This window comes from Ziziphus jujuba, chromosome 8 (assembly GCF_031755915.1).
Source record: "Ziziphus jujuba cultivar Dongzao chromosome 8, ASM3175591v1".
NCBI lineage: Eukaryota > Viridiplantae > Streptophyta > Magnoliopsida > Rosales > Rhamnaceae > Ziziphus > Ziziphus jujuba.
The window spans coordinates 3002530-3013651 of record NC_083386.1 but is presented as its reverse complement, the minus strand read 5'-3'; the positions used below and the strand labels follow the sequence as shown (position 1 = coordinate 3013651).

General features: G+C 32.9%; 1 protein-coding gene across 1 annotated transcript; it reads left to right on the top strand.

The window, feature by feature from the left end:
- Nucleotides 1–9040: 9040 nt before the first annotated feature.
- LOC132799146 (uncharacterized) lies at nucleotides 9041–10344 on the top strand. Its single transcript, XM_016020545.4, has 2 exons — nucleotides 9041–9586; nucleotides 9726–10344. The coding sequence occupies exons 1-2, from the start codon at nucleotides 9104–9106 to the stop codon at nucleotides 9939–9941; spliced, it is 699 nt and encodes a 232-aa protein (XP_015876031.3). The 5' UTR covers nucleotides 9041–9103; the 3' UTR covers nucleotides 9942–10344.
- Nucleotides 10345–11122: the final 778 nt, after the last annotated feature.

The window sequence follows — 11122 nt, the reverse complement described above, 5'->3', positions numbered from 1 at the left end:
ATAGACCAGCATATAGAAGCAATCCCGAAGAAACAAAGGAGCTGCAAAAACAGGTAAGTGACTTGCTTGATGAAGGATACATTCGTGAGAGTTTAAGTCCATGTGCTGTTCCTGTTTTGTTGGTACCTAAAAAGGATAGTTCTTGGAGAATGTATGTTGATTGTAGGGCTATAAATAACATCACCATTAAATATAGACATCCCATTCCTAGATTAGATGATATGCTTGATGAGTTGCATGGTGCTTGCATGTTTACTAAAATTGATCTTAGGAGTGGTTATCATCAAATTAGAATGAAAGAAGGTGATGAATGGAAAACCGCATTTAAAACTAAATATGGGTTGTATGAATGGTTAGTTATATTTAGTTATGCCTTTTGGATTATCTAATATACCTAATACTTTCATGAGGCTTATGAGTCATGTAATGCGTCCATTTATTGGTAAATTTGTGGTTGTTTATTTTGATGATATTTTGGTGTATAGCCGAAACTTGGATGAGCATGTGGATCAACTTAGGCAAGTTTTGCAAGTTCTTAGAAAGGAAAGATTGTTTACTAACATGAACAAGTGTGATTTTTGCAAAGATGAGCTTGTTTTTCTAGGATTTGTAGTAAGTGCTGCAGGAATCAAAGTGGATCAGGCTAAAATGCAAGCAATCAAAAAGTGGTTGGTTCCTACAACAATCACCCAAGTGAGGACTTTCCATGGCTTGGCAAGTTTTTATAGAAGATTTGTCAAGGATTTTAGCACCATAGCCGCACCTTTGAATGAAGTTGTCAAGAAGAATGTTGGCTTTAAATGGGGGGAAGTACAAGAAAAATCTTTTAATTTGTTGAAAGAAAAATTGTGTAATGCACCTTTACTAGTTTTGCCAAATTTTTCTAAGACTTTTAAAATTGAGTGTGATGCTTCGGGTGTAGGTATTGGAGCTGTCTTAATGCAAGAAGGAATACCCATAGCCTACTTTAGTGAAAAATTAAATGGAGCTGCACTAAACTACCCGATATATGACAAGGAGATGTATGCTTTGGTGAGGGCTTTAGAGACGTGGCAGCATTGTCTCATGCCAAAGGAGTTTGTGATTCATACGGATCATGAGTCTTTAAAGCATATTAAAGGTCAAGGAGAGCTCAACCGAAGGCATGCCAAGTGGATTGAATTTATTGAAACCTTTCCATATGTGATCCGCTACAAAAAAAGGTAAGAAAAATGTGGTTGCCGATGCATTATCGCGAAGGTGTGTACTCTTTTCTACCTTAGATGCTAGATTGCTTGGCTTTGAACAATTGAAAGAACTTTATGAGCATGATAGTGACTTTGGAGAAATTTTTAGAAACTGTTCGAAATATGGATTTAATAAATTTTACATATTTGAGGGGTATTTGTTTAAGGAAAACAAACTTTGTGTGCATAATTGTAGCATTAGGGAATTATTGGTTCGGGAAAGACATAGGGGTGGTTTAATGGGTCATTTTGGTGTTTTTAAAACTTAATCCTTGCTGCAAGAATATTTTTATTGGCCTAACATGAGGAGAGATGTTGAGAGAATTTGTGAAAGATGTTTGAAGTGCCGAAAAACAAAATCAACATTGAAGCCACATGGATTGTACAAGCCTTTGCCGCTTCCTACCTATCCTTGGGTAGATTTGTCTATGGATTTTATTCTTCGTTTGCCTGGGTCAAGGACAAGTAAGGATTCAATATTTGTTGTAATAGATAGGTTTTCTAAGATGGCACATTTTATTGCATGTAATAAAACTGATGATGCATCCAATGTTGCTAATTTATTTTTCAAGGAAATTGTGAGATTGCATGGAATGCCAAGAACTATTGTTTCGGATAGGGATGCTAAGTTCTTAAGTTATTTTTGGAAAAATTTGTGGGCTAAGTTAGGTACTAAGTTTTTATTTTCAACTTAAGTTTTTATTTTCAACTACTTGCCACCCACAAACAGATGGGCAAACCGAAGTTGTGAATAGAACCTTGTCCGCTTTGTTACGTGCTTTAATTAGTAGAAATTTGAGAACTTGGGAAGAATGTTTACCACATGTTGAATTTGCTTATAATAGGTCTTTACATTCAGCTACTATATATACACCATTTAAAATTGTTTATGGTTTTAATCCTTTGACTCCATTAGATCTAACACCTTTACCATTAAGTGAGTGTGCTAATCTAGATGGAAAACAAAAAGCTGATTTTGTAAAACAGATTCATGAGAAGACAAAGGCAAATATTGAGAGGAGGACCAACCAATATGCAAAGGTGGCTAATCAAGGATAAAAACCAATGGTCTTTGAACCTGGAGATTGGGTGTGGCTGCATTTGAGGAAAGAAAGATTTCCTGAACAAAGGAAATCAAAACTCATGTTGAAGGGTGATGGACCTTTTCAAATTTTGGAAAGGATAAACGACAATGCCTACAAACTTTATCTATCGGGTGAGTATAATGTTAGTGCCACCTTCAATGTTGCTGATTTGTCTCCTTTTGCTACAGGTGATGACTTTGATTTGAGGGCAAATCCTTGTCAAGAGGAGGGAATGATACGAATCCACTTGAGCTCGCACAACCGACAACTCACTAGGGTACTGATTCGATACGAATGAAGACTGGACTGATCACTAGGGCTCAAGCTAAGAGGTTTAAGGAAAACCTTGCTGCCTTTATCCAGAAAGTAATTCATTCTCAAAAGGACTTGTCCATACCTGAAGATAAAAGACCTGTTTTAAGTATCCAAGTGGTGGAGGTTGATACATTGGACACCCATACATCAGACATTTTATATCGGACACTTTATATCTGACACCCATACATCGGACATTTTATATCGGACACCCATGCCTCGGATATCTGACTTCAGACTTCGGACATCAGGCAGACATAAGTTAGCTCGAACATCAGGCAGACATAAGTTAGCTCGGACATCAGACATAAGTCAGCTTAGTTGTCAAACTAGTCAACTTGTTTTCTAATTGGTGTTTGACTTTTTTTTTTGGGTTTTTATTTATTTATTTGCTGGACAAATAAGTTTAGGAAAGTTTGTATTTTATTATTTTGTTTGTAAATTAATTAACTCCTAATTGAAAATAAGGGAATTAATTAATTAGATTAGGAAAAGGAAAATTCTGTCAAGCTAGAACTCTTTATTGTGTGGCCGGTTTTTCCTAGGGTTTTTAGGGTTTATTTTATTTCTTTCAAAGCCTATTTAAAGGCTTATTTTCAATAAGAATACAAATTTGATTTGATTAAGAAAATACTTGTGAGATTAATTATCTCTTTGTTCTTTAAGAACACCTAAAACACCATAAGAGAATTGGTTGCTTTAGCTTGACTTATCAATAGGAATTCCATCCCCTATTGTGGCATCTACATTATACCAAGATTTCTAACCACATGTTGGTTAGGAGTTGAGGTCAATTCCATTAGAACTTGAACTTAATTAAGATCCGGGCTAATATAATACTGGTTTAGGAGCAGACCGTCCTAGGATCGTATCAGGAAGGGATCTTGGATGGGTCCTGACATCGAATCACGTGCTTCCTTTAGTATCTCCCTTTTGAACTCAACAATATCCGACTCTTAAATTCTCAATTGATGATACTTAAACCTTAAGTCGATCTTGGAATTACCTTGACACCTTGGGATTAATTGAAAAGATCACCTATACTCGACCACGGTTAACAATTATGGAGTGGTCACCTTGTTAATTCACTGGTAGTCAATACACACCTTAGATTATCATCCCTCTTCTCCACAATAGAACAGGTGCCTTTCACGATGATATGCCTGGTCTAGCGAAACCTTATTTACCAAATCTTGCAGCTAATCCTTTAACTCCCTTAACTTTGATGGAGCCACATGGTATGGTGGTAAGGAAATAAGTGGGTGTTGAAAAACCAATTCGACGGTGATTCAATCTCTTTTTACTTTCATAATCCCCCATAACTTGTTGGTAATCACCTTCGGACAGTTTACCACTACGAGCATGTCTTCCAACACTCACCATCTACTTAGGCATCAACCGCATGGCCTAGATACCCTTGACGACCACTCTTCGATAGCTTTTCGGCAATGAGGGTAGAAGTTAACATCGGTAAAGGCCTCCTAACTCCTCCACGAAGCAACATTTCAGGTAGGCAAATCACTTAAATGTTACTTCCTTATGGTAGCGATCCACAAACATAAGATTCGTAGCTACCCATTTCATGCTTAGGATTATTTAAATCCCCAAAAGGTCCAACTTAATTTGGTCTCCTTCCCTCACCTAATCTTCAGCAAGGAAGAGGCAATCCTTGACTATTTGACTCGGTCATACGGATTCCTCTTAAGGATAGACGATTTCTAGTTAGCACCTTCGAAGATTAGAGTTATTTCAACTCTGACAACGAATTCACTTCGAGACTACGGGAAATAACACATCCAGACGGGTAAAACAAGAAAATTGATGCGGATGGGACGCACAAAAATGCACAGTCCCTTGGGAATACTAGAACCTAGAGCTTTGATATCAACTGTCAGGACTCGTATAAAATTCCTTACCAGAACCCTAGATAGGCCCTGATATCATGGAAACCCTACTGAACCCTCCAATTGAAAAATCAACAAAACCTCCCTTGAGTTGGACTAACCTTAAAATTTACTGCACAAAAAACACACTTCTATATACACCACCTTATTTCTCCTACCTTACTACAATTTAATTCCACAAGTTCACAGGACTTCAAATGAATAACAAAGAATCAACGTAATATTATAAATAAATATCCAAGGCAGTATACAGAGCATTATAAAGGTACAACTAAGTATGAAATTTAATACAACAAAAGATAAAAGAAATAATACAAAGTAGAGAGGAAAAAAAAGAAAAGCTTCTTGGACTTTTAGCAACGTACCAAGACGTCGAGCTCACCTTCGGACAGTCAACGTCTACTAACCTGGGCCTAGGGGAATGGAATTTAAAAATGTGAGATGCTAATCATCTCACTGGCTCATCAATCAATCCAGATCGCATTTTGTTTTGACTATAACTTCCTATTCTTAGCTTCAATTTTGGCATATTACTAGTTTATAAACTCATGTCGACGAGTACTTTACGATGACACCTCCACCACAGCAAAATTCCTCTCACAGTAAAAACAAAAAGAAAAAAAAAACCATGGGACCCACTTGGTAAACCCTGATCAACCTTGGTCAAACTTGGTTAAAAATTTATATTTGGGACATTTTCTAAGGTCAAGGTGTTATAATCATTGTAAACTAAAAGAAGAACTAGAAAGCAACAAATCCAATTTTTAAAGAGAGAGAGAGAGAGAGGTAAATCTGGAGAGAGAAAACTTAGGCTTGGAAGAAGAATAAAGATTGAAGGGATTTCTCTATAAGATTCCTCCTTCCTTGGGTTTCTTTATCTTTTATCACTCTTTAAATTGTACTTGGATATACATCTATATGTATGTATATTATATTTGATATGGATTTAATGATAAATATATATTCTATTTTAAATTTGGTTTATATTTTGTACATGGATTGCTAGATTTATTATCTAGGATGTTGATGAAACTTTTATTTGAATTATAATTGAGTGTTGGGTTGACTATTGTTGTAAAATTATATTCTTTTCTTTTGTATTTCTTGAATTTAAAGTCATAACATACCAAATTATTGGGTATTCCATAGATTTATGAATTTCTCATTGGAAAAAGGGTTATTTAATATAGTTGTTATTAGTATTGCACAATCCATGTTATAATTAGAGTGGGGAAGCTTATTTAGGAAGCTTCCACCGGCCAAAAGGCCAGAAATTGGATGTTCGAGGCCTGTCCATAGTGGTTCATCATGCCAGTCGGCATGTATTATCGTCCAGCAGTCAGAATGCAGCCATCGGGTGTTTTTCATAGATGAAGGAGGAGAGAGGGGGGGGGGGGGGGGAAGGAAAAGAAAAAAGAAAAGAAAACATTTTTTATTAATGATGATATATGGTCCTTTCTAATTATGACACGTGGCATATACACGATTTTTTCCTTTTTTTTTTAAAACGTTTTACACTATTTGTTTGTCCTTTATTTTTTTTAATGTTAGCCGATTTGTTTTTTTCTTTTTTAAATGTTTTACACGATTTGTTTGTCTTGTTTCACTTTTTTTTTTTTTTTTTTTTTTGAATTGTCTCGTTTCACATGATGTTACATATGGTCGACAGATTAGAATTTTAGATGATTTTTTATTAGAACTATTCACATTTGATTTGAGTTTAAATTATATTTTTATTCGTACTATATGTCCAAAATTATTAAAAAAAAAAAAAGAAATAAAATTTCAATTTTTGCTATTAGATATTTGTTTATGCAAATTTAATTATATAGAAATGTTTTTTTTGTCATAACTAATTTATATTAGGTACTATGTGATTTTTTTCTGGGAAAAAAAAATTGTTATGCAATTACTTGTGTATAGTATGTTTCTGCAATTTCTTTAAAAAATTATATTTTAGCCACCACTATCCTACGGCTAAAATCATGTCTCTGCCCCTAGTCCACACAAATCCAGTATGAAAATTGAAAACATAGAACTGCTATTATTGGCCACTTACAATTTATTAAAACAACCAGAATATATTATGGATATTAATTTTGTGGCAGCTGGGGTGTGCACTTGTGCTGTATAAGTAATTGTTCACGTTTAGATTATTAAAAAAAACAAGAAAAAGTCCTTGTCCACGTAAGCCGGGCAAGGTGGAGCTCAGTGATTGGATTTGGATATGTATAAAAATACTGATAATGTGGATAATAAATATATACTCAAATTTGACTAATCAGTTTGTTTAATTTGCATGCTAATCTTGTATTTTTTTATGTTTTAAAAATAAAATGTAATATTAGAAAATGAATCGTTTAAGAGGTAGCTAATAAATTATCATTATGCATGTGAACTCAATTTTTAATGTCCACATCATCATATCTCACAATCTGAAATAGTTGATTTTGTAATATATATATTTTTATACACGGACAATAAATATGCGACTCAAATTGGACTAATCAATTTGGTTAATTTGAATGCTAATCCTATACTTTTTCTATTTTTTTTAAAAACTAAAAATGTAATATTAAAAAATAAACCATTTAAAAGGTAGTTTATAAATTATTATGAAGTATGTGGACCAATTTTTTATACGCACATCATCATATCTAACACTTTGAGATAGTTGATTTTGTAACATATATATATATATATATATTGACAATGCAGGGAATAAAAAAAATAAAAATAAAGCAGATACTTGGAAATTTATTTGATGAATTTTTAGTTAACTTTAGCAAGCTTTTTTATTTTTTTTAATTAAAAAGGAAGGGAGATTTTTTCTTTTTCAAAACTCAATAATTGAACTTTGGATATAAAAGTACATTTTTAGTGGTACAACTATTGGGCCAAATCTATGAGTATTACTATGGCAAGCTTCAAATGCTATTTAATTATAAAAAAATGACATTTATCATCAATAATAATTATCACCATTTTATAGTGGTGCGTTCAATGTCTATATAATTTATATATATATATATATAGAATCTACCACCATATAAACTGTTTTTATTTATATGTATACATGTGCATCTTGGCTTGATAGAATCATGTATCCGATTAAAAAAACTTAAAAAAAAAAAAATGAGTTAGATTACTGCTTTACCACGCAGATTTCAAGTATACCTTTCATTGGAGTTAAATTCTTCAACAGAGAAGAATGCAGGACATGAGTAGATTAATAAACAATCATGCTTTTTCAAGGATTATTGACCAGAAAATTGTTAGCCTACTATCCAAAATGGAACTCTTCCGGGATATACGCACATATATATATATATATATATATATATGAACACGAGACTGGATATACACAATTTGAAAGGAGAAAAATACAAGTCTTATTTTAGTATTTAATTTCCATTCATCATTATTAGATAATAAAGATATGAACTACATTTTTAACAAATGAAACATGCACAAGACCCAAAATACCTGTCATACAAATTGCAGGCATAAGACAAATTAGATCGGTATGTGTTGATAAGCATAGGACTGAAAGTGAAAGGTTCTCACAGAAAAAATAGACTGAAACTGAAACGTGAGATAGGACCACCCAAATACGCATATGGTGTGTGTGTATATATAGTTGCATATACACAATTTCTTTGTCTTTTTTTCAATTTCTTTGTCTTTTTTTTTAGGTGTGTTACACGATTTGTTTGTCTTGTTTTCACATGGTTTTTTTTTTTTTTTTGGGTGAACTGACTTATTTAACAAGATGATAAATGGAAGCATTAGCGAAGGGGTAGGGTTGGCTATGTATGGTTGATGGATTAGAATTTTAGAAAAATTTTATTAGAATTATTCACATTTGTTATGAATTTAAATTATATTTTTATTACTATATTATATGTCCATAATATTTATAAAATTAAAATTTTAGTTTTTGATATTGAATATTTGTTTATGCAAAATAAATTATATAGAAATGTTTTTTTATTTTTTTCAGCATAAACTAATTCATATAGGTACTATGTAATTTTCTTTTTGTTAAAAAAAATAAATAACAGTTATGTAATTATTTTTGTATGACTAGCTAGAATTGAACAATGATTGTGTACACTGTTTTTGCAATTTTTTTTAAAAAATTATAGTAATTACTATCTGTCCCCACTAGTACCCTATGGCTATGATCCTGGCTGCCCCATGCCCACGCAAATCCATAATGAGAAGTAAAAGCATAAAAGCACCATCACTGGAACCTTAAAATTACTAAAGAAAAAAAATAAATAAAAAATTACATAATAGATATTAACTTTGTGTGGCAGCTGGGTTGTACACCTGCTGTAGATAAGTTACGTAGTTGTCCACTTTAAGATAGAAAAGGAATAAAAATAAAAATATATATATATATATATATGTATATATATCAACAAAGAATATTTGTCCGCGTAAGACCGACAGATGGAGCTCACGGATTGGATGTGGGTGTGTATAAATGTATGTGATTAATTTGCTTGGCATGCATATGTGCCCAACAACTTTCCTGCATTATCATTAAGAATATATTACCACTAGCATGTCGAAGCAGTCAGCCGAGGGCAATGAGCCTCAGAATGTGTTTGGAACCAAAGTGGATGATCAATTTGTGAAGAAAAAATTTCCTGAATTTGAGACACTGGAAGTCAACGCCGCAGATAAGTCTTACTTTGCATACAGACTCAAGGAAGCAGTTCAAAATGGTACGACATACAAGGCCTATATGCAGACTCTGCGGAAGATCATTGAGCAGCAGCCTGACACTGATAATAAAAAATATACAATATGCGAAATTTACAATGCTACTGGCAGTCCCATACATCTTTTGAAGAAACACCATGATTTCAGTGGCCATATTCTAGGTGATAATTACTTCCCTGTCACGATTGAAAATGGCCAGTTGGCTGTTGTACTCCATCAGGGATCATCTGCGGCAGTTATATACACAGGCCAGAACTACAACGGAAAACCGTATGCCTGGTTGCATGCTTGGGAAAATGAACGCGACGACGATAAACGATATGTGAGTAGCTAGCTACTATGTACCTCTACCACTAATAACCTCTCATAATAAATTAATATTTATTTTATTTAATTAATTAAGCTTTTTTTTTTTACTTTTTTATATTATTAATTTAATCTAATATTTATTATGCATATAGGTTTTCACTGAAATTGAAAAACCTGAGCACTACGTTAGTGATGATTGGAACTTAGTCTCATCCAAGCTTACACAGGAAAGTCCCTTTCACGACGGTTTGAAGGGATCCTACTCTGAAGCGTCCATCCGCGGAGACGAGAACAAACACGATAACGTCTGCATATATTCTGGAACACTGACCTTAGAGTGGGGTTTCCCTCTATTCAGTATTAATTAATATCATGCAAAATATACATATATATATATATATATGTATGCGAAATAAACTATATATATTGACAACTTTGTCAATATATATAGATATCCCTACATGTGTATGTGTGTGTGTATATTTATATATATATTTAGCAGAATAAGTCTGTGTTGCAACTGCTCTGTGCATGCAGCATTCATGTCTATGGACATGGCTACTTGTAGCCTATCTTGTGGGGATTATTTCCTAATATATATAGATATATATCCCTATATGTGTATGTGTGTATATCGTTATAAGAATAAGGCTGTTTTGCAACTGCTCTGTGCATGCAGCATTCATGTCCATGGACATGACTACTTGTAGCCTATCTTGTGGGGATTATTTCCTTACAAGAAGTTATCTTAATAAAATATTCTATTTACTATATTTGCAGTTTATTTATTTATTTAATTTTAATTATGACATGAGAAGATCTTTAGCCCATATCAAAGATTGAACCTCGGATCTAAAGATATACTCTCAATGATACCACCACTAGACCAAGCCTGTTAGTATATTTCTTTATTTAATAAGTATGTTATATTTGCTATATTCTATTTACTCATCTCCTAGAAAATATTTCCTTGCTTAATTCTCCTTGAAGATATGGGGATGTGTATGATAAAATTATGGAATCCCCATTGGCCAACCAATTTGGTTTTGTATGCCCATGTTATTATTATTATTATTTAAGTGAAAGTAAAATAAATAAATAAATAAAGGCTAGCTAATTGGAAATTAATTTGATGAATTTTTAGTTTAGTTTCGCATGCTCCAAATGCTAATTTTTCATGATTCCATCCAGATTTTCCTGTTAGAATTCTAGAATGGCCCCGATTAAGTGAAATCCTATTGAAAATTCTACAGAAAGCCTGACAGCATATTTTTTATAATATGAACTTTTCCAAATTTTTCACTGCATAGAAAGTACATTTCTAAATGCACATAAAATAAATAAGTAAACAAAGCCTAGTTAATTGGAAATTAATTTGATGAATTTTTAGTTTACTTTTGCAAGCTTTAAATGCTAATTTTTCATGATTTCATCCAGATTTTTCTATTGGAATTCCAGAATGTCCCCCATTAAGTGAAACCCCATGAAAATTCTACAGAAAATCTAATAGCATCTTATTTATAATATGGATTTTTTCAAATTTTTTACT

Coding starts and splice junctions, on each gene's coding strand:
- LOC132799146 (XM_016020545.4), top strand. CDS start 9,104: ATGTCGAAGCAGTCAGCCGAGGGCAATGAGCCTCAGAATGTGTTTGGA. Junction 9,587..9,725: donor GCGACGACGATAAACGATAT/GTGAGTAGCTAG, acceptor TTATGCATATAG/GTTTTCACTGAAATTGAAAA.